This window comes from Microtus oregoni, unplaced genomic scaffold (genome assembly GCF_018167655.1).
Source record: "Microtus oregoni isolate MIOR12 unplaced genomic scaffold, Mior012 000024F_ref0000369, whole genome shotgun sequence".
In the NCBI taxonomy this organism is placed as follows: domain Eukaryota; kingdom Metazoa; phylum Chordata; class Mammalia; order Rodentia; family Cricetidae; genus Microtus; species Microtus oregoni.
The window spans coordinates 11,918,364-11,945,154 of NW_024543083.1; the positions used below are offsets into that span (position 1 = coordinate 11,918,364).

The 26,791-nt window shown below is 43.9% G+C and overlaps 3 protein-coding genes across 3 annotated transcripts; 2 read left to right on the plus strand and 1 right to left on the minus strand.

Moving 5' to 3' along the window:
- Nucleotides 1–426: 426 nt before the first annotated feature.
- LOC121462303 (beta-defensin 12-like) lies at nucleotides 427–3,273 on the minus strand. Its single transcript, XM_041673826.1, has 3 exons — nucleotides 3,204–3,273; nucleotides 2,811–2,852; nucleotides 427–1,079 (listed from the first exon to the last, which is right to left on the minus strand). Exons 1-3 carry the CDS (start codon nucleotides 3,271–3,273, stop codon nucleotides 955–957), a joined length of 237 nt encoding a protein of 78 aa, XP_041529760.1. The 3' UTR covers nucleotides 427–954.
- Nucleotides 3,274–5,691: 2,418 nt separating this feature from the next.
- Nucleotides 5,692–8,525, plus strand: LOC121462145 (beta-defensin 15-like). The gene is made up of 2 exons (XM_041673562.1): nucleotides 5,692–5,752; nucleotides 8,362–8,525. Exons 1-2 carry the CDS (start codon nucleotides 5,704–5,706, stop codon nucleotides 8,523–8,525), a joined length of 213 nt encoding a protein of 70 aa, XP_041529496.1. The 5' UTR covers nucleotides 5,692–5,703.
- Nucleotides 8,526–19,482: 10,957 nt separating this feature from the next.
- Nucleotides 19,483–20,943, plus strand: LOC121462146 (sperm-associated antigen 11). Its single transcript, XM_041673563.1, has 2 exons — nucleotides 19,483–19,537; nucleotides 20,780–20,943. Exons 1-2 carry the CDS (start codon nucleotides 19,483–19,485, stop codon nucleotides 20,941–20,943), a joined length of 219 nt encoding a protein of 72 aa, XP_041529497.1.
- Nucleotides 20,944–26,791: the final 5,848 nt, after the last annotated feature.

Here is a 26,791-nt window from a genome sequence, read left to right on the forward strand (position 1 = left end):
TCAATCCATGTAAATTAATTTCTGGGAAATACGGAGCTGCCGAAATGGTGAGAAAGATGCAGAGAAGCCATCTTGGAGAAAAGAAAATGTCTAGTCAAGGAATGAAAGTATGGGGAGCCACCTGTGATGATTAAAGTGTTAACCCTGGCCCTCAGTGTGAGATATGATGGAAACTTTACAATTAGGGCTTTGAATCCCGCTGTGGTGGCACATACGTGCCCTAGTGCTCAGGAAGTGGATGCAGGGGGTTTCCGGCCAGCTTGGGTTATGGAGTGAGTACCAGCCCAACTGGACCGCATACTGAGACTCTGTTTCAACAAAAGTAAAACCAAAACAATATGTGTACGTTAGCGTAAGTTTATTAGGTTGCTGGGGACACTGTCCTTAGAAGGAGTTAGCATGTTTCTTATGGGGACACTGGCTGTTCCCAGAGAGTTTATTATGAAATAATGAAAATGTCCCCCACTCCCCTCCCTGCCCTCAGGCCTGTTTTCACGCAGCACAGGATTTGCTCTCATCCACGCTCTTCTTCCGGGATGGCCTCACCATGATCTGACACAGCGTGGGAGACCTCTCTACAGTCAAATGCCTGAGGTCACCTGATCTTGGACTTTAGTCTGGGTGAAATAAACTTTTCTTTATAAAGTAACTGAACTCAGTTGGTGTGTGACAGCAAAAGGAAAGGAGACTGGCCTATGGGCTCTCCGCTCTGCATTCAGCCACACCTACTCTCGGGTGGTGACCCTGTTCCCTGCTTTATGAGAGATTGAGTAGAAGGTATTCATTGCTGTTTTGATTTTTATCATCTTAAAATGAAAAGGAAGCACAGAAACAAAAGTGAGGGGAGACGGACACTGAACTACATTCACTGGGGCCCAGTTCAGCCACAAAACTTCTGGCTTTGGACATTCATTCAGTACGAGTGGAAGGTCCGAGGAGCGATGGTTGGTGCATTCAGATCCTCTCCCGACAGCAGAAGAAGTTCAGCTTGCACCTTCCTGCAATCTTCTCACTTTCCAAGCACACCGTCCTGCATTTCCCCCGACCGAGCCGGCAGGTCTCACACACAGCAAATTCACCTGTGCCAGGAAAGAGCTGCTGAGATGTTCGCTGGAACTTGTTGGGAATGGGAAGAATGTCTTAGGCCACCCGAACACGTGTATGGTTCGCACATATGGTTACGGAGAGCGTTTTCTACAATTCGCCCAGAGGCTTTGGGGAATGGCTCAATTGGTCAAGTGTTTATTGGATAAGCATGAGGACCCGAGTCTCATCCTGGGCTGGATCTGAGCTGGGGAGGCAGAAACAGTTGAGTCTTGGAAACTCAGTAGTCAGCTTGAGTTTCAAAACACAAGGTATGGATGGATCCTGCGGAATGACATCTAAGTTCCACCTTTGGTCTCCACACGTATATGAACACCACACACAGACACACACACGCACACACACACACCCCATATAAGAAAAGCACTACCGCATAGCTTCTGTTTACCATGGTATGGAGCTGAGAAGAGTTAAAAACAAGAGAAAAACATCATCCATGTTCCCCAGGTGTTTATTGTCTTTCATTGTTCCAATATAAGTGATAAAATAATATCTCTTTTTCAGAACTATTAAATGTGCATCTCATACTACCGAAAAATTGCTTGTGAAAAGGCAAGGAATAGATTAGGGTTTCAAATCCCTGAAGCTGGAATGAAGAATTTTAGTCTCAATTCTCGTGTGGGCCTAGTAATGGCCATATATTTTCAATAAATTTCTTAATTTACCTAGCTTTATTCAGCTTAGGGACATATCAGAAATACCTGTTCACATTTTAAATTTGCTCTGTGGCCAAACAAATTAACTGTGTGATGTTTGTGCTGTAGAGTATTTACTTATAAGGGTGCTGTAATGATTAAATGGCATAATTGATGCGTGTATATTGAGACCTGGAGAAGTTGGTAGTCTATGACTTCCATATTTCTCATTCTGGAATATCGTCTGAATTTATTCAATAAATTACTACTATTATTGTTGTGTGTGTATGTAGAGAGAGGGAGTTATGTGTTTGGTACACACGCACATGTATGTACAGGTACATGCATCCATGTGTGTGCACACATCGAATCAAGAAGAAGGCATTGAGTATCCTCTCCCTCTATCACTCTCAGCCTTGAAGCAGGGTCTCTCTTCGAATCTTAGCCATTTTTTTCTAGCTGGACTGGCAGATAAAAAGTTTCCATTGACTCCTAGCTCTGTTTCCACAGTGCTGGGGTTACAGGTTCGAGCAAGGCTGCATGGGGGCTTGAGTCCAATTTGGGTCCTTATGGTTGCACAGCAAGTACTCCTAACCAGTGAGCTATTCCTCCAGCCTTCCAAGAATATTTCAATATTTATTTAGTGTTTACATTTTGCCGTCTTCCCATGTAAGAGACTCTCCTGTGCACACCCAATGCTCGTGACTAACCATTATAAGCAGCTTTTTCTATAACAAAGATGACTTATTACAAAACCATTTTACTTCATCCTCCTTACTCCAGCAGCACACAACTGTGCAGACCTCATTAAATTTAGGTTATAAGATAAGGGAAACCGTGATCTCTAGGTAGTGCCAATTGGTGTGGATGAGATTGAAGCTAAGCACCGTAAATGAATGGGAGAGTCAATGGAAAAGTACAAATAGGATCATGGGTACAAGAAGAAGAGAAGATGGAGCCAAGAATCCAGAACTCAGTCTATACATCCTTGGTTTTATCAGTCAAAGATAGCTAACTAGGCCTGAATCCCCAAGAGAAAATGAGAAAGCATGGGTAAGAAATATAATTTACCTCCTGGAAATGACTGGGAATACTCAAGTCCTGCCCAGGACCCTAAATTTAAAACAAAATACATATTAGAAAAGAATATTAAGGCAAGAAATGACACTCTATAATACTTCTCCTGCATGTGACAGGGCTCATGAGGGACTACCGATGATATGGCTGCCATCTTTATTTGATTCTCAAGACCAGCACTCCTGAGCCAGGAAGATCAATGTACAAAACAAGAACAAAATGAAAATTAAAGCTCTATTCAGGTGGTTCTTAGGATACATGAGTACGGCTCCAAGAATTCTTTGGGGAAGAGATTTACTGTCAATTTCAGGGTGATACATGGAAGAGTCACCGGGTTTCATGATCTGCCCCCATCACCCCATCAAGGTCCCATCAGCTTTTCTTTACCTGACGGCAATAGGGCTACACTGAAGAACAAAGCACACACAAAAGAAAACATCACTCTGCTCGGGGCCATGTTTGAGCAAAGATTCTTCAGAACACAGGATCAGGATTTCTTTGAGGGGACAAGAAGGCATTTATATTTGAAAGTAATGGGTTCTGTTCTTGGTCAGTGATGTGGATCAATGAAGAAAGCACAACTGCATGCTCCATTTGCCAAGATCAAGAACTGGAGCAGTGGGTTAGAACCTTGGAGCCTGCAAAGTCTTATTCCCCAACACCCGGCCAGCCTGTGGAGCGGAGTGGGTGTTTGTACAAGTCTGGTAGATCACAGGGTAGAATGCACTCTTCTACTGTGGGAATCTAGGGGAGAGAATCTCGAGGGTTCTTCGTATCTCCCTAAGAACCAAAGCGCATGTATTGCCTTTGCAGCATGTCCCGGGGATCTGGTATAGTCCCAACACAGAAGTACTTTGAATGCTCATGCCTCTTACAGAGCTCTGGCGGGGACTGGGAGGCAATCCACAGATGTGCACACTTGTCCTCCTCTTTCTCATTGCCGTATCTGGAAATGTTTCAGGAGAATGTGAGGGGTAACAGCCCTTTTGCTGAGTTTGCTTTGAATCCCGCTCCTGTCAGACATCACATCACAGGCCAGTCATAACCATAGCGATCTTTAACAATTAAAAACATGGGTATCAAAAAGAATAATCATGTCATTCATGTCAGTCCCCTGAACGGTGTCCTGTTTACTGCCACCCTGATGCTTATAGTTACATGATGTTTCTGATCTTCAGTCTTGGAGGCCGAGGCAGGCCTGGAGCCATAGGTTTATCAACAAGTTACTCCAGAGACCGAGGCAGGAGCATCGTGAGCTAACACCCTGCCTGGGATATTCAGTGAATTCAGTGAGCTCAAGACCATAGAATACTTAAAAAGAGGGTTGTAGTGTTTGTCTAGCACACACAAAACCTTATACTCAATTCTCAGGGCTCCTCTCTCTCTCTCCCTTTACACACACACACACACACACACACACACACACACACACACACACACACAGAAAGAGAGAGGCACATACATGAAAAATGCAGACTATATAGTTAGATACCTACCAAGAAGATCACCTTTTATAGGTCATAATTTTTCAAACCTCAGTCTCCTTATCCTTAAAATTGGGTTAGAATTATGATATCTATCTCATGGGACATTTGAAAACATCGCATATAACATAGAAGTGTTTAGCGTAATGTCTGATTATTATTATTACTATTACATTCATATTTCTATATAACTTTGAACAACTACTCTGCTAAATGAGCATAGTAATAAGACACCTAAAGACATCTCTATACTCAGATCAGGGCATCACTCAACCCTTTCCAGAGAATCTTGCATTATAAGGTAATTAACATAGACCTTCACTACTGGACAATGTGTGGAGAGCAAAAGACTGGCTGGAATGTCAGCCATTACTGGGATTCTTATCACTCTCCTCCACTCAAGGCTCAGGGATCTATGTGGAAGAGGACGTGGGGCGATTATAAGCACTTGCAGTAGTGGACAACTTTGAGGGAACTCCTTTGACACTGATGCACATATGAACTCACGGAGATTGTGAAAGTGTGCACAAGACCAGCGCTAGTTTAACAAATAAAGCTCCAGCACACTGCAGGGGAGGCGGGCACCAGGCTCAGTCCTAGACAAGAAGCTATTTGTGTGTAATTGATAGCTCTGGAAGAGGGAGAATCAGTTTTTGTCACTGGAGTGATGGGTGTATCAACCACACTCCAGGACATGCCTTATGCTTAGTGTAGTTGGCCGACACAAATCAGACATCACGAAGTTGGGTGGGTAGTGGGGAAGATCTGGGAGGAGTTATGGGAGCGGAAAGAATACGATCAAAATATATTGTGCAAAATTTGAAAAAAAAGAACACACACAAACAAAAACAAGAAACCCTCAGCTAAAGTAAGATGAGTAGTACTTGAAATGGGCTGCATATAGCAAAGTCCAGAATTTAAAACAAACAATGGTGTGCATGCTTAGGTCATGTTCTTAGCCCAGCGTGCGCAGTTCGCAAAGACTGAATTTGGAGTTCAGAGTCCACCTGACCACAGCGCACCCGTTCTTAACTGTCATATGCTTACACTTTCACTACACCCGAGAGCTGACGCTATTAAGGAACACAGTCAGGATTAGCAATAAAATGGCTGAACTCCAGATTTGTCTCCCATGACCCCTGTCCCCACTCATCCATCTGCGCCCACCTCTGTTCTCTTCTCATGCCTATTTTCCTTCTTGGGAACTTTCCAGAACCAGAAAAGCAACAGCTGTAGGTTGAGAGACACCCACTGCGGCTGGTAGGCTCCGTGTAGCACGGCATGGGTTCACTCATTCTGTAAGCTTCACTGATCAAGAATCTTAGTCTGGAGAAATGTATAAAGGTGGGTGTTGCTTTCCTTTCCCACGGACACTGCGCTGACCCCTCACCGTCCTCCAGGTCATGAAGACATCCTTCTTTCTCTTTGTTCTTCTCTTCTTTCTGGACCCAGGTAAAGAAAACAAACTTCTTTATATGAAGGGTGATCTAAGATGCTGGCCCAGACACAAGGTCTATCCTGCAAATGCCGAGGTGTGATCAATCCTAAGATGGAAGGATGTCTTTGGTCTGTTGCCTTGAAAGAGAACAGTTGCTTGAAGAAGATAACTTTCCTATAATGAATCATCTATTCATCAATAACCACATACTCATTCATACATTGCATTTTCCATTAGTATCTATGAGAAGTTGTCATAGGTTTGAATAAGTTGCAGAACATGAAGAAAGATACTTTTTGATGCCTGGGTTTATGCTTATTAACAAAAATAATGGACAAAAATTAAAGGTGTAATTAAAATGAAAAAAAAACCCCAGATTTTTCAAATGTGTTTTAAATGAAGAGTAAATAGGCCATAAATAGATAGAAAAAGAAAGGTGTGGAGGAGGAAAGCCACGGAACTACATATCCATGTCCTTGTCCATCATGGCATCAGGCAAAAGACCACACTGGAGACGACCACTTGTTTACTGCTTATCTAAAGATGGATGCTCTGTTGCAGACTCCTGATAAAGAAATGCATTGAGTTCTCTACAACCAGTGCCTTTAAGAAAATTTCTGTTCTACTTTTAACTTAATGATACTCAGGCTTTTCTCGTTTAGTTTGAAATATTTACCCTAAACACACACACACACACACACACACACGCACACACGCACGCACACACACACATGCACGCATGCACACACATGCACACATGCACACACACACACGCACGCACGCACACACACACATGCACACACACACGCACATGTTCATGCAGACAGAGACTCAGATGGGTGAAGGTTCATTTCAGGGACATACAGGTAAGGCAGAATTGGTACCCTGTGTTACACAGTGAGAGATGTGGGATATCCTTCCCGCATTAGAAGGTTCATTTCAGGGACATACAGGTAAGGCAGAATTGGTACCCTGTGTTACACAGAGAGAGATGTGGGATATCCTTCCCGCATTGGAACTCTCTAGGCTCTCTCACCCTTCTGGCAACTTTGAAAAGATGTAGCTGTATCCTCTCCAAAATTAAGGCACAGGTCCTAATTCCAGGGAGCTGAGTGAAGGGGCATTTGGGAGCCAACGTGAATTTAACTTTACTCCAGGTTCTAGTGATGTAGCAGCCCGTGTGTGTTGCTCACCATTTTGTGTGTGCCCCTGGTCTGTGTTGTGACAAGTCTATGTGATGGGTTTTGCATCAGGATCTGGAGATCTAGCCCTTCAGTGAATGAATGGTTTATCCTGCATCCTCCTGGCACTGATGTGAACACTGGGGTTGATGAGAGGTATTACAATCATTCATATGTACTACAGAGTTAGTTAAGACAACACAAAATTATCCACTATAAAATTATCTATCATACCAAATGCATCACACATGTAGAGACTCCATTTGAGCCATTAGAAAGCTATCAGCAAAGATGTTCTTTTGTTCCAAAAACTGCTGGTTCATCACTGTAAATTGGATGTCCTACAAAGACTCTTGGAGAAGAAGGTCCTGAACTTGTAGTCTGACATAGCCTTACTATATTAGGAGAGCAGAGAAAGTGTTAAATATTGCAGTGAAAGCCAGATTTCAAGGGGCTTTGAAACATGGGCCGCTTATACCTGCGAACCGACGGTCTCATAGTAGTTCATGGCCAGTACAGTTGAGGGTCGTCACCCCTAGATTATATGTTTTGCATAAATTTAAATTAGCAACTTCATGCATTCATATCAAATGGAATCTCTATACACTGGATACCTCCACTGCATGTACTGCAAGTCAGCAACTCTTGAGATTTTAATCCTGGTAAGACAGATTGTCTATCTTTAACATGTAGTGGTCTGCTCTTGTGAATGCTGCGGACAAGGTGCTAATGCAAGAACTAAAATTTCATGAAAAATAATGAGTAAGATAATGAATGTAAGAGTCACAGCGAGCTTGTCTCAACTACCCCCACTTCCCCTAGACTGTCTGACTTTCACAGTGGCATCCTGGAACGTGGTAGAGAAACCAGATGTCTTTCTCTACTTGGGTATCGTGATGGCCCATTAGAAACCCGTGGACAGAGATGTTCTTTGGCTTCAATCTGCCTGGGCCACCGTTGTGAACTGGATAGTCTACAGGCCTCTTTATTTTCTGACTACTCCATTAAACATTTGTTTTATGTATACAGCTACCACTTTTAATACAGTCTTGAGTCATCTCCCCCTTCTCGGGCCTTGCTCTCAATCCTTACGGAATAGCAGTCTTTGAAAGTATCTTCGGGAAGTTCCTAGCTGTGAAATATTTATGAGCTGAGTTGATATTCTTTTCCCCTTCAGATTTGTATAAAGGGATGTCAGCTTCTGTCTTCCAAAGTCCTAATCAAAACTTTCCAAGTATTACCTAGTTCTTTCTGATATTTTACCTCGGGTGACAAAAGGCAGAGATGCCGCACAGAAAATGCTCGTGTTAGTAACCCATCTACTAGAGAACTAGCATGTGTAAAGAGACTGTTGCTGACGTCACACACCAATCACAAGTGATAATTAGCCACATTTGAAAAAAGAATTAACCTGAGTTAATTAACCTGAATTCTTTTTGTAGCCAAGAATGCTTTCTTCGATGAGAAGTGCAGCAAGCTTAACGGGAGATGCACGGGTTACTGTCTGAAAAATGAAGAGCTTACTTCTCTCTGTCGGAAGTCTCTGAAGTGCTGTGTGACAGTCCAGCCATGCGAAAGGAGCAAAGGCAACGATTCGGCTACATAGAGATTCAGAGATGACCTAGCTGTGTCTTTTTGCTGTGGCGTCTGCTGGAAGCAGATATGCCGACGAAAATAAATGGCTGCTTTTCTTCAGCTTGTTAACTCCTTCTTTCAGAAGGCCAAGAATGGCTATCTAAACTTTACGGTCCCTCTATTCTTGTTTATTTTTTTTTATGCTTTTGGGGTGAGGCAATTGTTCCAGAGAGGTAATACAACAGCCAAGAACCATGTCAGCAACAGAGATGGCACACAGAAAAAAGTAAGAAGCAGCCCACTTCTATGAAGCCAGCTATTTTTTTTTAATAGTTATCAGTAGTATAATGGTTGGCTTTAGTTCACTCTGATTGTGTTTTTATATCTAGTTGGTTTTGATGTTGTTGCTGTTACGGTGGTTTGTTTTCACCCGGGTGATACTAGGGATTAAGCCCTTAAGAGAAGACCATTCACTAACATGACCATCAACAAACTTGAATCCCCTTCCAACAGTACACAAATCACCCAGGAGATGCTCTGCCTGGGATTCTCTTGGTCACACCCTCCAGCTGAGAGCTTTGATGCCTGGGTTGTTCTCAGGCAGTTTCCATGCCAATGCTCTATTGTCTTTCTGTTGCTTACTTTTTGTTCATTTATTCTGCTTGCTCTATACTTAATAACTTCACCCATTTAAAATGGAAAACACCGCTTCCATGCAAAATACATTGGGCATTTATTTATTTAAAATAACTCTTGACCTATGGTACTTGGGTTTAGTCTGGATTCTGTTTCCTGGGCTACGCATGTTTGAGGGAAGGCAGCGAGATGAAGGTGCCTGCCTGGTGAGAGAATGAAGGAGAAAAGGGAGAAGAGCCTCTTGTGTGGTTATCACTGCAAGAGAAAACCTGGGCTCAACTGTAAAACGTTTTTTTTTTTTTTTTTTTTTTTTCTGCAAAACTGAGTTGGATCTAACAGCATCGCCAGGAGGTGCCAAGGAGTCAAATGAATGAAGGAGAAAGGGAAAATGAAGATGATCCAGATAACTTAAAATGGAAAGGGAGATAGTAAAGGAGATGAAGGGCAAGGGAGGAGTGAAGAACAGAGAAAGAGACTGAGCAAGAGAAGAAAGAGCAGCCATGGAAATCTTCACAGCTGTGACTGCCTGGAGCCCTTCCTAGCTGGGATGTTTTAAGCTTTTATGCACAATATTTTTCCATTAAAACCACGTGTTCTACAGGCAACATAGAATCAGCATGGTAGCCTTCTGTTAATCACTGTTTTGATGCCTTGGGGAGGGGCACTGAAAAGTAACTGGGGGAACTGGAGATGTGCTAATGTTTATTTTTCCTCTCCATGCCTTCCATCTTAATTTAATCCTGGATTCTTATTCATCAAGCTCATCCAAAGCATTCAGGCATATTATTTATTTTCTGAAAAAAAAAACCCACATAACTCAAAAGTTTGTTCTGGGAACAGTATGGGAACTAACACGTCTTCTGGTGACCTTTGTGGCTGTGCGCCCTGTCTGGAGGCTCCCAGCCCACTTTCTAAGCACAGCTATAAGAGATCCTGCAGCTGCTACCCACCCACCTAGGCTCCTCCTCTGCCGGCAGTCCCCTCTGCAGCCATGAGACAGAGAGCCCTTCCTTTCTTTGTCGGCCTTCTCCTTGTGGTCCTGCTGTTTCCAGGTAAAGCAGAAAGGTGGCTTAGTCTTGGGGGTCAGGCTTTTTCAGCAATTGCCACTTTGGGTGTGGAAGTGTGGGGTGGGTCAGAAGGCATCAAAGTTCTAGAGTACAGAGCCCATTTTTTTCAATGAGGCTTTTGGGGAGAAGTCAATGTGGTGGGGTCTCAGATGCGCTGGTGTCGTTAGCTATTCAAGAGAAAGAATTCCTCCTCCCTATCTTATGTTACACAGAGGACACCGAGTTTTAGAGTTAGGGACTCGCGGCAGGTGCATTTAGGATGTCCAAGACAAACGTGGAGCCTTTTGTAGCTGAGGTACTCAGACCCACTGTTCTTGGCACAGCTTCCACATGCCACTCTTTTCCCTTTTTGCCCCACACAAGTGAATAGCAAATACATACATAAAGAATACATGTAACCGTCCGAGAAAGAATGAAACCTGCTGCACACGTACAAACTGATGTCACCAATAACTAAGGCCGAAGGCCTGCACCCTGCCAGCTCACCTGAACTGCAGTGTCCTTCCAAGTGTGGGAGCCCTGAAGAGGTGGCTAAACAGAGAAAGGCGGAGGCATCTCTGCCCATGTCAGGCAATCTAAACATTTTATTATGACAAAAGTAAATAACAAGAGCTGTCTACAAACTAGCTTACAAAAGGCCCGCTAACTTCAGAGACATCTTCAAAGTCACGTCATTCATGCCGGAAGAGGTGGCTGTGATAAACCTTCATAGGAAAGCATTCAAACAATGTGTTCTCTCACTTCAGGAATCATTTTGGTTGCTTTCTTTTGTCATGCATCCTAAGAAGTATGAATTAAAAACATGGATAAGATACACACAGAAATAAATATCTGAATGGACAGAAAAATACGTCTGTATTTATGCTTTAACAAGGATGTATTTCAGACAGTACTGGTAGACCATTAAGAAGTAGCTCCTGGGGAAATCTGAGAAGGTTTTGTAAGATGACTAGAAACTAGTCAAGTTGGGAGAGGGGGCAGACATTTCCGAACATAGGGTGGAGTTTGCACAAAGGAATAGGGACATGAGGAGTTGGTTAGTCAATTCGATGGGGAGAGTTTAAGTAGAGCTGCAAGGGAGGTCAACTCACAGAAGCAGGTGAGCTTCCCACAGGAATTGGTGAGATGTCGCCAAGGCAATCAGATAGCAACATCTTGGACTGCTGAACAAGAGGAAGTTGTAGCAGGTGCTCTAGGATGCTCAGAGCCTCTCAATGCTCATTCTAACGACAGAATTAAGAATGAACTAGAGAGGAGAAGCGAAAAGACCAGGGGAGAGGTGGTTGCAGCCATTGAAGTTGGAGAAAGTCAATCATGACTAAAGGTGAGTGACAGTTGAGAGGAACTCACCAGACGACTCTATGGAAGTGGAGTTCACGGGACTGGTGGCCACGGAGAAGGAGGAACAACAGGGTAGAGGTGAGTTATGTTAACCAAAGCTACCCACACAGCACAAGAGAGGGCACGGAGAGATTGCTCTGCATGCACTGAGCTCTAAAGCGTTCGCAGATGTCCAGCGAGGAATTGAATGTTGTATTAAAACCCGGGGAAAAGAGGAAATGAAAACCCCAAGTTGCAGTCTTCTGTCAGTAAGTGCTAAAACCCGTTAGAGATGCCTTTCTGGGATAAAGGATCTCTACTTCTGCTGCTTTAACTTCGGCACAGTGGCTGCCCCTTAATCTACTCTTATTTCAGCCAGCAGTTGCAGCTTCGCAGTTACCGGCCTGCTTCTCTGGTAGTAGCCTGGCTGCTCAGGCTGTAGCCTGGCATGAGTTCTGTTCCCACGGGCACCAGTTCTGTTGCTACCACTAAAGGTATCTTTAACTAAATCTCTGTTGTTCTATTTATAAATAAGTCTCAAGATTCAAAGGCTGGGGTGAAATCTTGCTAGCTCAGAGAGGCTGGGTCACAACTAGCTAACCTCTCCTTGCTGGCATCTCTAAAAGGCTCATGCTTCTGCTCTGCCAAACGAGAAAAGGCCATGCCACTCCAAATCCCTCTCTATGGTTTCCTGTGTCTCTCTATCTCTCCTGGATGCGCTCTGATGCTCTATGACTACTTTCTGTCAACTAGTTGGTAACTCAGCCTCCTGACCCAAAGTGAGTCTTATTTAATTAATACAAATGCAAACTTAGGGTTCACAGGTGATTGAATATCCCCCCCCACATAATTCAGAAAATGACTTTCTGGGGGTGGTGGGGCATACGAATTGAAGTGCCAGAAATAACACAATTCTAAAACTTAAGACTGGAGATGGTTTGGTGGACTGGAGAGTCATAGAGGTCAATGGGAAGTGGTCCTGAAAAGCAGTGATGCATAACTCCTCTGTTCTTCCTTCTTTTCTGAGCTACCATACCTTGGTAAGCGGGGGACAGTTGGGCTCCAGACTGAGGATTGAGTTCTATTAGCAACAATGCCTCAGATGTTCAGTTGTAGGAGGTCAGTGTTCCTTAAGTGAAGAGAACAAAAATGTATTCAAGGAGGCATTTTGTGTGTTTGTGAGATAAGATAGTGAGTAAGATGAACCTTGAGGGTGGAGTGGTGGAATGCATGTCCATGTGAGACATACTCAAAGAAGGAATAAAGCTGAGATGGAGGCATGGAAGAATTTAAAACCTTCCCTGTAAGAAAGCAGGTATAGGTATTTCATTATTAGTCTTAAATCTAGTATTATTTCTGTTCTTCATTCATCTGCTCATTTACTTACTCAACAAATATCTAGCAAACATCATCTTTACTTCAGTTGCTATTATTATTGGTTTCAAACAATCATTAGCAAACTCACTGTGCTCATGTATTTTATATTCCTAGTGTCATGGCAAACCATGATAAATATCTGTAAGTAAGATACATGGCATGCTAGAAAACAGCAAATACAATGAGAGAAGAAAATCATGGAAGGAAATACAAACTGTGAGACAGAATGTTGATTTTTAGAGTCTCACTGAGAAGGTAGACACTGGATAAAACCCTAATATGTTGGGGCATGGTGGACATGGACACCATGGGGATGTAACAGTAAAAGACAACGCATTGAGGACCAGCTTTATTTGGTATATTTCAAGAGTATTGTGAAGAGGCCAGTGTGATCAGAAAAAAGGGAATAAGAAGTCGGAGTGAGCTGGGGGTTTGCTAAAGAACCTGCAGGTTGGGTGGAGATGACCAAACACAGCCAAGTACATTGGGAAGAGGGCCACTGCCTTCCTGCTCAGTTGATAACTTTGGCAGACTGGATTGTAACCAGAGGTTTCTCTCCCACCCTCCAGTTCCCAAATAATCACTCAGAGGCTTCATATTAATTAGAAATGCTTGGCTGATGGCTCAGACTTCTTAATAAGTAGCTCTTATATTTAAATTAACCGATTTCTATTAATCTGTGTATCGCCATGTGGTCCATGGCTTACTAGTGGTGCTCTGGCATTTTGCTCCTTTGGTGGCGACTGGTTTCTCTCAGACTCTGCTCTTCTCCTGTATCTCTGCTTGGATTTCCCATCTGGCTCTATCCTGCCTTGCCATAGGCCAAAGTAGCTTTATTTATCAACCAATGAGAGCAACACATATTCGCAGTGTACAGAAAGACATTCCATAGCACTGGATAAAAAAGGGAGCCTTATATGGTAGAATCCCTTTGTCCAGCTCATCTTTTCAAATAAGAAAACTTCAATCTACTGTCTCCTAATTGGGTCCCTTTCATTCCTGAGCCATGATTAATAAGGCATGGAATGTTCTTCAGTGAACTTGGACACCACCTATTGCAGATGTAATATGCTTCCTTGTATGTTCAGTTCTAGAAGTTCATTATCTAATCTTACACATCATTTCATTACATACTCCAATTTCCAAAGAACATATTTAAGAAAATGCTATGCAGATTCAACTGCAAGATCACTTTTATACAACTTTTAAAATGTCATTCTGGAGGTCTTTACACATAATGTGCCTTTTTATGAGTGACTATATAAATTCTATTTCTTGGATGGACCTAATATCACTTATTAGCTTATAATCTTTTGATAATAAATATAATTATATGATAAGCATTTTAGTTATCTCTAATAAATGATTCAAGTAATAAAGTTAACATTGTTGGGTCATAGAGTATGTACTTATTGTTACAATATGTGCCCAAATTTCTCTTTAGATAGAGAATTATTATTCTTTCTATCAGCAGTGTATTAAACAGGAAATTCTCCACATTCTTTCTAACCCCTAATATGATTAAAAATTAATTCTTCCTGTTTGGATGGAAATGGTAGCTGATCTCCTTAACAGCTACCAACTTTCCCCTTCTTCTTAGTGTACAGAATTAAGGGTGGGGTGTTATGATATACGTATTCATACTGAAGGCATACAAGTCAAGTAGACTAACATATTCCTGTCTTATACAGTTGACTTTCGTGAATGTAAGAATGTTGGGCTCTTCCAAGTCAGCAGGTATTGGATACATGACATAGCCATTCTTCCTGGAATCCTTGTACTCCACGATCTAGACTCTGGTCCTGTGTAACCGTGCCTTTGCACCACTTGAATTTCCTCTTCCTGTGCCTCCTTCCAAACTGCTTTTCTTCTTCTTTCTGTAGAGTTGATGTTTTTCAAACCCATTCTTTTAAGTTTTTCTTTCTTACAAAATTTAGTGTTTTTATTCTTTAAAGGAATTTATTCTAAGTATTAGATTCCATTATGCTATTTTCAGACAGGGTGTGTTTTTGTGGCTTTCATTCTCCTGGTCTTCCACGCCCCTTGCTACCCCTCATCTCTTTTTCTACCCCTTGCCCTAGATTTCCTTTTTTTTCCATCTAGAGACTGAGGAAGAAGGTAAGAACAAGAACCAGAGAGAAGTACAGACATCACAAGTCTCAGAAAGGTGACTCATCACCAGTCCTGCAGGACATTACATCTTGAGCTCAAGAAGGACCGGCAGTGCTGGGCTGGTTTCTTTCCAACATCCTCCAACCCGTTCTGAAGCTGGATGGCTGGGGAAGGTATGTAAGACAGTCTGATTCAGCTGTTAGCACTTGGTCTTCTCAGACCGCAAGCTCTCAATAAAACACAACCTGAAGATTCACCCCCTGTCTCCACTCACTGACATTTATAGCTGCAGACAGCATAAATTAAGAACACACACACACACACACACACACACAGAAACACACACATGTCTTCATAAATATACATGCTAAAAGAAGATAAGCAAAAGTAAAACCTGCTCTTATTTCCCTCTAGTCTCAGAAGACTTCAAAATACAAAGCCTCGTCCATTCCGCAGCCAAGCCAATCACTCAGGTGGTAGCTGTAAACTTTGAGCTTCTTTTTGTTTGTAAAGTGTCTTTACTTTTAGATAGGAATGCATGTAGCCTACACCATCCCCAAACTCAATATGTAGCCAAGAATGACCTTGAACTCCTGACCTTACCCTTCCAGTGCTAAGAAAACACCACACCTTGCCTACAAGTTGAGTTCTTAACATAGGGACAAACTTCTTGCAAGACAACTGTGTGTAAGCAAACCTCTCTCTCCCTCCATGACCTGGATGCTAGACCTTGTGCTCTTTGTCCTTGTGTGGTACCCAAGGGGAGAGCTGCTCTAAGCTGTTGTAGCCCCATTAAAGCTCCTCTCTGGTTTCTGTGCTCTCGGGACACCTGTGAGTAATCATTAACTCCCCAAGCCAGCTGAACCAGGAGCCAAACTCCATACAGTAGAAGCGCAGAAAACCTACAAAAGACTTTATGAAGTGATCTATCTGTATGAACACAAGACTCAAAATTCATGTTCCTGTCATCTCAGCTGCTCTGCATCTCAGAAATTATCCCCCAGGTGATCACAAAAACATTTTGAAGTTTTGGGAAAAACACCATAGTGTGAAGAAGAGAGCCATATCTAACTAAGCAAGCTACGGTATGTTTACTTAAAGGGATATTAAAACAAAGATGCAACAAAGACAAAAGCAGTGAGAAACCAAAGAAAAGATAAAAAAAATCCTCAAAGGTAGCTTTCTGTCCTCATAGGAAACAAATGTTCATATAATTTTGCACGAGATTCATTGTTAAAACTATTTGAAATCAATACAGAGTCCAATGTAAATATCACTGGTGGTTTTAATTATTTTATCTTTATCGGTTCCCCATGAAATCATTGCATTTATTCTTAAATTTGAAATATACATGCTAAGGACAAATGCTCTATGCCTCAGGACATGCATGACTGTACAGCACCATATCTCCTGAGCATAGAACTGTATTCTGTAGAATACTTAAATGCTACAGAATTATAAATTTAATGTAAGGCAGAACTTTCTAAACATTAAAGTGATAAAGACTTTAAAATGATATGACTACAACCCAGGAAGGTTGTAGAGCCTCACTAGATTCACAAGGGATAAAAAATATCTTTGTCACCCATCTGAGGTAAATTTTGCATTTCTGATTTTGGACAAGGAAGTGGACACAATGGCTTCTTGGGGTCAATTTTGAACCATCAGATCTGTTAATCATCTCGTTCATGATCTTTTTGCAGAAGCTGTTTATTACAGAATCCGAAACAATGACAGGATCTTCATGGACTCCAGCTGTACCCTGGTGGGAAGATGCTCTAGCCAGCAATACCTCAGGCTATTCAAGAGCCACTTGGGGCACAGCTGACTGCCCGGTCTTCCTCGTTTCCACATCACCTTGCACACACAATGTCCTCCCTCCCACTGAACCGTGGAAGTCTTCCAGAGCTTTGATCCCTCTGCTTTGTTCATTCCTTGAGACTTCCCCATCATTGGGAAATCTGTTTCTTCCTCAGTACCCGAAGTCAGTTAGGCAGCTGACGGATGGCAAGTTCAGTCAATGCTGTTCCCAAGTTGGCTTTTTATGACCTATGACAACCATGTCTAACCTTTTCTCCCTGTCTGTATGTGTGGTCGGCGTTACAACTTTACAACCTGGGCTTTTCTGGCCTGGCTTGTTTTTGCTACTTAGGTCACGGGAACTGATACCATGGCTCCCAAGAAATCTTTTAGAGTAAGAAGGGAAACTGCTGTGAGATTGAGCTCATAAACACGGGTTCTGTTGCTTTCTTGATGAAACAGACTAGGTTCCTGGAGCAATCCCAAATAGCATCAGCTTTTCTAGGCAGACGAGGAAGGCAGAGAAACAAGGCACAGTCTCCTGGTGAGCAGAGATCTTCTCCGAGGGTCTCAGACATGGCTCTGTTGGGTTGAAGTGCTTGTTGGTGACAGGCCAACAATACGAGGCCACTGTATTTAAGCATTGAGGGAAGTAGGAAAGCATTCTGGGGACTCCCTGCTTGGACCTCAATGCCATCATCCTCTAACTCCTAAGAACTCTCAGCACAGAGAATTCTGGTCATTGCCTGCTATGTTCTTATCTGAGGCACCTGTTGTGGGCAGTCAGCACTTCTGTTTCTCTGTAAGACAGCTCATTAAGAGGATGCATCTTTAAGTAGTGCTTGGCCTAGAGACCCAGGGATCTGAGAAGCCAGAGGCTCAACACTTCGGAAACAAGCTGACTTCTCTCTCACCTGCAGCCAGCAGGCTTCACAGGTAAGGGAAGGACAAAGGCAGTCAGTCCAACATACAGGAGTTCAGGTTTGCCCCTGAGGCCATTCCATCAGCCATGTTTATGAGGCTTGTGACACGTATTGCCTCTCTTACCACGTTCTACACTTTTCCTCATTCTCCGGACATCTGGGTTCAGCCACTTCTTGGAAGACTGAGTCACGGCAGTGTCTGCATTGCCCAGCTGCAGTGTAACTCAGAGGAAGTAAGAGTAACAATGTGTGCTCGCTAAGAACTAATTCGGTGTACGTGTAGATTCCTTTCTACAATAGAGACAAAAGTGCCCTGGGCGATTCCTTGTTCCCTGTCACTTGGTCTGATTAATTATAAGTTATAATTATAATTATAAGCTTAATTCAAGGAACTAAGAGAGGGTCAAATTCATACAGACGTAGCACTGAGGGACATAGTCCTCATTATGTTCTTTTATTTATATGTGCGTTCTGTCTGCATGGATGTATGCACACCATAAATATGCTTGGTGCTCATGAAGGACAGTAGAGGGTGTCATCCCTTGAAACCGTAGTCTCAGATGGTTGCGAGCCACCACATGGTAGCTGGGAACAGAACATGAGGGGTAAGAGCAACAAGAGCTCTTGAACGCTGAGTCATCTTTCCAGTCCCCACAGTCACGATTTTTGTCCTTGGGATGATGTGTAAATCTGATAATAAGGATATAAGAAAATGGGTTTTAATGTGGATATATTTAGAGGATGAATTTGGCAACCAACATTCCATTTTTAGAAGGGAAATGAATTATTTTTAAAAGTAAAAGTTATTTGGTAACCTATAGCTTCTGGGAGGGGCTTGATCCCCTCTGTAGGGTAACTCCAGTTAAACTCTTTATATATATATAAAGTTTTTATTATTAATTAATTAATTAATTAATTTTTTTACGTGCTAATCCAAGTTCCCCCTCCCTCCTCTCCTTCCCCTCCCCCTCACCTCTCAACTCACCTCCCATCGGCTCCTCAGAGAGGTTAAGGCCTCCCCCTGGGAACTCAACTATGACTGCTGGACAATATTCCAGTTCGATTCTGCAACTTTGTGAATTTGGTGTGTTATATCTGGTCTTTTTTTTTTTTTTAACTTTTTACTCGGCATCCCTATATCGTTGCTATTGTCATTGTGTTCTGCTGTTTCCTTGCTGGGTGGGAGGTGACTAGTTGTTTCATGATGTTGTAATCTGCCGCTTAAATTTTGTCTACAGATTGATGAGTCACACTACTCTGAATGTTCTTGTACACCCTCTTGGGTGTACATGGGGCCTTGTTTCTGTTGAGCAAATATCTGGGAGTGGCTTCTGGTCAGACTCTGTGGTGTTCTCAGCTGAGGTGCGTCCAGCCCCGGTTGAATACCCTGAAGGCCCAGGACACATCTTCACACGGTTACATCTCTGTCACCTACGACTGTAGCGCTTGGTGCGAAGTAGCCAGGGCTCCCTGTTGATTGTCTTTCTTCAAGTTTCCCAGCTTAACTGGCCAATCTCTGCCTCTAGGGAATGTCACAATGCCTGTCTATTTTTAGGCCAAAAAGGGGAAAGATTACCTGCTTCTCCTGCCCACAGTCTAACGCAGTAGAGCAGATAATTCACTCATTTCCAAGTCGCATTCTTCAAAACTATAAAGGCCGCATTTCCTCCCTCACCACCTGGAGTCACTCAATCTTTAGTCACACCTGTGTTCCTGCTCAGACGAGCAGAGTGGACCGAGGGAGGCAGAAAACATGAAGGTCTTGTTATTCTTTGCTGTTTTCTTCTGCTTGGTCCAAGGAAACTCAGGTAAATGGTTTTGGATAGCTCTGCAGAAGGCAGGACTCCCATTTTTGCGTGGGACAGTGCTGGGGTGTGTCTTAGTACAGACAGTGGACACAGATGGTGGGCCACTCTGGGGCTCAGGGCTGGACCACCAGTATAATGAAGAGGTTTGGGGGTTTTATATTTGTTTTCGTTTGTTCTGAGAATTGTGAGGTTTACAGCACAAGACAGAAGCCTGTGTTCTCCAGTACAAATAGAAAGGTCTAATCACATTGTGAGACAGTTTGTGCAGGCCAGAACTATAGTCACACTCAGAACTGGAAGAGAACTAGAGATCTTCTCAGGCAGCCCAGAGTCTGTGGGCAGGGAAACCAGACTGCAGAGAAAGATTACAGCCCTGCAGAGAACAGAGAGGGTATTCTCGCCAACAGCATCCCCTAGCTCTTGTAGATAGCCTATTGTGTCCATGACGAAACAGATGTATCCATCTAAATGAACTTCCAAATGAGAGAAAATGAGTTACTTTAAGAAAACCAGAGTCCAGACCCCGAAGTCATTGGATTAGTGACTCGTTGGTCGTTAGTGAAGGTGAGCTACACCTGCATCTCCTCGTCCCCTCTGAACTGTGGTAGACTTGATGGGCACACTATCGTAGATCAGTCCCCATTGGAAGTCTGGCTATTGCAGGGAACTGCTTTTCTAAACACGTAAGACCTGTGCTATGTTACTGTTGCTTTTAAATTCATGATATGTAACATTCTTAAAAATGTCTCTTTCCCACAGAGCTTTCTTTGTGGCAATTCTAGTTGTTTTTTTTATATATATATTCTTAGAAGGCCACACACAAGTCATATTTTTATTTTGCTTCAATAAAGAGTATAAATTGTATATATATAATTATAAAATTATAAAATATAAATTGTAGTAATTGTGACAGTCCAGCCACAAGCTGAAAGGCAGACCCATTTCTAATTTTTCTACAGCCTGATACCCACCTCCCATTACTCTGTTCTCTAAAATGCCACCCTGCCAAGGCCACTGAAGTAACAGAAGTTTCTCAAGGTCTGCACTGAGCTAAGTGATCTGCATGACACACACAGCCTGTCTCATGCCATCCTGGGACCACTATGAGATAGAAAGTATTGTTTTATAAGCTAGGGAGTCAAAACTCACTGAAATCGGGCCTTGGTTTTGTAAGAATATGGTGAACTCTTAGCACTGGGTTGTAGACTGGACTTGCTAATTCTCTGTCTACTGGATTCACAGGGGATATTCCACCCGGAATCAGAAATACTATCTGCCTCATGCAGTATGGCCACTGCAGACTTTTTTTGTGCCGTTCTGGTGAGAGAAAGGGGGAAATCTGCTCTGACCCCTGGAACAGATGCTGCATTCCCAGTTCCCTTGAACACAGAAGACAGATGACATAGGATGGAAGAGCTAGGATCTGGGGTGCAAGCCTCTGGAAGGTGGAGTCCTGGAAACACCCCGAAGTCTTTGAGGGTGGGCATCTGATGGCGTGTGTTCAATAAACACTTGTTGAATGACTGGAAGCCCCAAAGCGAAGCTTTGATGACAGGATTTTATTGGAAACGTGTTAATTCACCACTGATTTTAAAGAACTTGGGGGACTTCCAACATTCACTTCATTTCTCTACCTCACCCTTCCTTGGTTTCAGGACCTGTCTCCTACACATTTGGGGATGGCAGAGAGCAGAAACAAGCACAGCCCCAAACAGTTTTCAAAGGGACAGAAATGGCTGACTTCCTGGCCTTATGTTCTCTGTGGTACCCGTATTATCAAGCCCAGCGCTAGCTTCTTCCCGCTTGCTCAAGTCACCAGGGTGCCGGCTGCAGTCCTGGAGCCTCCTCACGTTGTGGTTTTGTTGCCCTTTCAACATTTACTCTTTGGTTATCTCACCTGAATAATGGTGATTATTATAATATAATAAATGGTGACCTTACCATCTTTATAGAGAATGTAATAAGGTTTATATATGGCCATCCGTGGGATTTAAGAAAAATGAAAAAAAAATATTCTCAAGGCCAATCAAATTGCCCAAATCAGAAATTCATAAACAGGATTCTTGATAAGCCTGTAAGAGTTGTTCCTTCTGTTACTTTTATCTTTAGGTGTTTGTTTTATTGTGTGTGTGGTGTGTCTGTGTTTGTGTGTGTGTATGTTTATCTGTGTGTGTGTGTTGGTATGTATGTACGTATACAGTGTGTTTGTGTGTGTGCATGTGTATGGTGTCTTTGTGTGTGTACAGTGTGTGTGCGTGTGTGATGTGTATGCTGTCTGTGTATAGTTTGTGTGTGTGCTGTGTTTGTGTGTGTACAGCATGTTTGTGTGTGTGCATGTGTATGCTGTCTTTTGTGAATACAGTGTGTGTGTGTTACTGTGTGTATGTGTTTGCTGTCTTTGTGTACAGTGTGTGTGTGTGCTGTGTTTGTGTGGGTGCATATGCTGTCTTTTGTGGGCACAGTGTGTGTGTATATATGTGTGTATGTGTTTGCTGTCTTTGTCTGTGTAAAGTGTGTGCATGTGTGTGCTGTGTTTGTGTGTATGTATACATGTATGTGTGTGTGCGCATGCGCACCTTCTCATGCTATGTGCACACATGGCGGTAAGAAGATAGCTTTTGGGAATGAGTTCTCTTCTTCCTCCATAGGTTCTGGGGGTGGAACTCTGGTGATTAGGGTCAGATAAAACTTGCAGGTTTTATCTGCTGAATCCACCTCCCAATTCTGTTCACCTTCTAGGAAGCCACATCCCCTCTCACCTCTGCTGTGCCCCCCCCCCAAAGAAAACAAAACAAGGTAAGGAAGCAAGCAAACAAAAACAAGAACAAAAACCAGAACGGAACAAAAAACACACCTGGAACAGAAAAATCTCTGCATTCTGCTATCTTTCAAAGAACATGTTTCTGGAGACTTGGAGCTCCGCAGGGCCTTGTGGGTGAAATTTCCTAACTAGGAGCAGCTTGCTGTTCTCTGTGGGGCAGCTGCCTAGGAGTAGAGAATTCATCACAGGTGCTGAATGCGGAGGCCCTTTAAGGAAATGTGCTTAGAGACAGACCACATGCCGAGCTCCCTTTAACTTAACAGGTAAAATCCGTGTTCCCACGTTTCTCTTTACTGCCTGAATCCAGTTTGCTTCTGAAGCAGCTGAAACTACTTTGGGTTCCTGCTTCAATTCTCCTCCCAACTTACAATGAACACTTGATATCCTGGATTCGGCCTTTCTTCCAAGGTACACATTCATCCCCCCCCCCCCCCTCTAAATATAATCCCTGGACTGCACAGAGGGGCGCTTCCCTCAGATACCATCTTCCTTCAGAGCGTCCTCCACGGCTGCCCGTGTGAACGCCTGTCTGGGGAGGGCGCTGGCCGCGGGTTCAGCCTCTGCTCTGAGGTAGTGAAACTCCTGCCCACAAGCAATAGAGTCACCTCTCCGAGCGCAACAGATCTGTCTCAACAATAAATGGCCCGAAGTGGCAACTGGTGCTGAGACGAGGGCCTGGTTCACCTTCCCACGAGCACGACACAGGAGGCCGGTAGCACAGGCTAGCTCCTGGCTGTATCACACACCTGGACTAGATGGCTGAGGCCCCAGCCAGGACGCTGCCAACTTTTGAGAGCAGAATGAGACTTCATTAGTGGCCCCGGGTGGGATTCTCCGCAAGCAAAGTGTTGAGAGATCCCACCCCTTCACCTTCTTTCCACCACACAGTCAGCGGACACGCCTAAACGAGGATCAAGATCAGCTGAGGACCAGGCCGGATAGATTTCAGAAATTTCATTACATACTCACGTTGTAGAATATATTGTTCACGGTATGCTTTTACGTGTGTTTGGTTGTTGTTATTTCATTTTTAAGAACACCTTTTCATGTAGTTCAGGCCAGCCTTGAACTTCTGCTCCTCCTGTGTCTACCAACCAAGTGCTAGAGTTACGAGTATACACCCTCACACTGTGCGTATTCAGTAGTGGGCCTTGAGCTCAGTCCTCACACACGCCAGGCAAACATTCTACTAACTGAGCCCACTCTAAGACCCTGTATAAAAATCTGGAGCTGGAAATTGGACCAACATTGTAGGGATATTCTTTGGCTACAATGCAAAGCTTCTTTGAAAGAATGTTTGGGCACCGCAGATGGAAGAAAAGAGGCTTCTGTGGCCTCTCGTCCTGCTCGAAACTGAGACCGCTCTGAAGTGACAGTCGGTAGGGAAGCTTCCCCAGGAAGTCTTCAGTGGCAGTTTAGCGACAATCTGATACCCTGTGAAAGATGTCCCCGAGTCTGAAGGGATCTGTTTAGAAGTCCTAATGAGCGCCAAGAAGAGCATTCATTCCTCATCCCCATGCTAGACGTTTTCTCATATTATTAAGTGAAACTACTTTTGGTACTAAACAGTCCTGGTGTATTATTAATGATTGTTTTTCCGAGGCGACCGAAAGCCGGGGCCTGGTGGGCAAGGCGTCGATACCAATACTGGCCACAAGAGGGCGAGCGGCCACTGGTAGTGCCTGAAGGTTTTTTTTGTTTTCGTTTTCATGTTTATTTTATTTACTTTCCCCCACCGAGATTGGTCCCGTGATTAAGAAAAATCTCCCAGGATTGCCTCAGGATTTGGAATTAGTTGGACTTCAAGCCTGGATCTCTTGGTACTAACTAACCGCAGTGTCTTTATCTTTGCCCTGCCCAGGGTAGCCGTTTCCTCTGGGGAGTGGAAAAGAATTCAGTTCAGACTATCAGGATATTTATTAAAACACCCCCACGAATCTCCTGTTTGAGAGCAGAGTCCAGTCAAAGCTGCATGTAACAAATTAAAAGCCCATCCACTTTCTGTGGCGGATCTTCAGTGGTTGCAACCCCCGCGGAGTCCTTCGCTTACTGCACAACAGCCCAGAGGCAGGTCCGTGCTAGCTGGTGAGACAGGGCTCAGAGCTGACTCAGCGCACGGTTGGTGGGCTCTTTCCAGCCCTGTCCAGAGCAGACCTGTGCCTCACCATTGCCGCCTTGGAGGGATCATACCAGAGCCTGGGAACTTCGTAGTTGTGCAGGCAAGTAGAAGCCAGTTACGGCTTTCACTGCAGCTGCCCTCAAAGCGCAACGCTTTTACCTACCGCGCTTGCACTGTGACCCTTGCAGCAGAGCCCAGAGCAGCTGATCCACGTTAGGGATGCGCTCAGTACTCTCTTGATGAGCCTAGCAGAGGCCCTCTATTGACCCCAGAAGCAGTCGAGGTGTCCCTGGTTGGGAGTCTGCTCCGTGCAGCCAGCGGGGCCAAAGAGTTTTCATGGCTCTTCACCTGCGAGTTCAGTTAAGCTCCGTTACCTCTAGGGCGCTGGCTTCCTCTGCAGAGGACATAGGAAGCTGTAAGGACAGCCGCTCCCCTCTTGCTCTTCCATACGTGCTCAAGTGTGGCCTCCACAGCTCCCCCCTTCTGTCCCCCTCCCCACATCATCGCTTTGCAGGGTCAGTCGCTTTTTCTCTTTGTTCCTTGTGCCCTCTGCGGCATCCCTGCTAAAGGACTCAGGCTTTTCGGCCCCATAATCTGCTTCCATTGCTGTTTTTCTCATTACACTTAGAACTTAAAGGCAGACTAGTTATAAAGCGGCGGTTCTCAAACTGTGGGTCGTGACCCCCCGTGGGGGGAGTTGTATATCAGATATTTACATTATGATTTATAACAGTAGTTAAATTACAGTTATAAAGTAGCAATGAAATCATTTTATGGCTGGAAGTCACCACAACATGATTGGAGCTGTGTTAAAGGGTCACAGCATTAGCAGAGTTGAGAACCACTGTCATAAAGGGTCTGGTAGTTATAAACACTAACTTTTATACTTTTATTGACCACGTGAATTCACGAATTAACTAAGCCAGACGTCAACACAGGTTTCCTTCGGTGCTCCTGTTCTTTCTCACCCAGGGGCTGGTGTGTGTCAGGCGGCATCCTTGTGACAACCTCAAGCCCCTCCCGTGTCCTCTGTCTTAGCCCCTCCAGGTTTTGCTGTGTCCCTCTCTTCTCTTCCAACTGGGTTGGGTTTGTCCTTTCTCTCCTCTCAGTGGGACTCAGTAACCAATTCAGTTCCAAGGGGCACTTAGGATTCACTGAGAATGGCATTAACTGCTCATGCCCACAGGGGGCAGTGTGACAGAGGCGGGGGGGGGGGGGGGGGGGGTATGGTAAGGGCATACAGGGGACACTTGAATCCCGAGCCTCTTGGGGGAATGCCACACTCTACTTCCTCTCTGTCCCTCTGCCAGAGCTTCAGACAAGAAAGGGACCTAGGAAGTCACTGAGTAAACCTGTCTGTCCTCAATGACGGGCAACAGATCCCTGAGCTAAGTCAAATTCCCGAGTCCCTGTCTTGAACTTGTGGCCCTGATTGGCTGCACAGAGGTTCAGCCCCCACCATTGTAGTTTGGGTTTGAGTTTTGCAGTTATTAATTATGAATGATAGTGTATGTGTACAACTTGGTGAATGATGGCTTTGTTGTATTTTGTTCCGGGGAAATGTGATAGCATTTTGTTATGTATCTCAGGCTAGTCCAGTACTTACTGATAGCACAGGATGACTTTGAACTCACTCATGATCTTACTGATGAATTACTCCAGTCTCTGGCTTGCTGTAATTACAAAGCCGAGCCACCATTTTCAGACCAAGGCTAGAGTACTGGATGGAACACATGGGTGATCCATTTTCCTGCCTCCTGGTTTGATCTTACTTCAGATAAGACATGATATGTACTTGAGATTGTTTTAAACGTGGAGATATTTGAGTATCACATGCTTACAGTAATGCAGTGGTGAAAACACACGTGCGTGTATTCATTCACATTTACACAGGATCATTCCCTGCAGTGGTGAAAACACACTTGTGTGTATACATTCACATTTACACAGAATCATTCCCTGCAGTGCAGCCTTGATGGATTTGTTAGCCACATGTAAGCTCGGTGTCTGTGACATCAGAGTCAGCCGACTGTTCTAGACTCCCTTCTCCCTCTCAGCTCCTAGAACCCTTAGTTCAGTGGTTCTCAGCCTTCCTAATGCTATGACACTTTAATACAGTTCCTTGTGCTGTGGTGACCCCCAACCATAAAATTATTTTTGCTGCTACTTCATAACTGTAACTTTGCTGCTGTTATTAATATAATTCAAATGTCTGCAGTTTCTGAGGGTTTTGGGGGGATCACAACCCACAGGCTCATAACCCTTGCCTGAGATGAACATAAAGACAGAAGGGGCAGTCCTGTCACCTGTCCCC

Coding starts and splice junctions, on each gene's coding strand:
- LOC121462145 (XM_041673562.1), top strand. CDS start 5,704: ATGAAGACATCCTTCTTTCTCTTTGTTCTTCTCTTCTTTCTGGACCCA. Junction 5,753..8,361: donor TCTCTTCTTTCTGGACCCAG/GTAAAGAAAACA, acceptor TTCTTTTTGTAG/CCAAGAATGCTTTCTTCGAT.
- LOC121462146 (XM_041673563.1), top strand. CDS start 19,483: ATGAAGGTCTTGTTATTCTTTGCTGTTTTCTTCTGCTTGGTCCAAGGA. Junction 19,538..20,779: donor CTTGGTCCAAGGAAACTCAG/GTAAATGGTTTT, acceptor CTGGATTCACAG/GGGATATTCCACCCGGAATC.
- LOC121462303 (XM_041673826.1), bottom strand. CDS start 3,273: ATGGCCCCGAGCAGAGTGATGTTTTCTTTTGTGTGTGCTTTGTTCTTC. Junction 2,853..3,203: donor TGTAGCCCTATTGCCGTCAG/GTAAAGAAAAGC, acceptor TTTTAAATTTAG/GGTCCTGGGCAGGACTTGAG. Junction 1,080..2,810: donor TTCCCAGTCATTTCCAGGAG/GTAAATTATATT, acceptor TTCCTGGCACAG/GTGAATTTGCTGTGTGTGAG.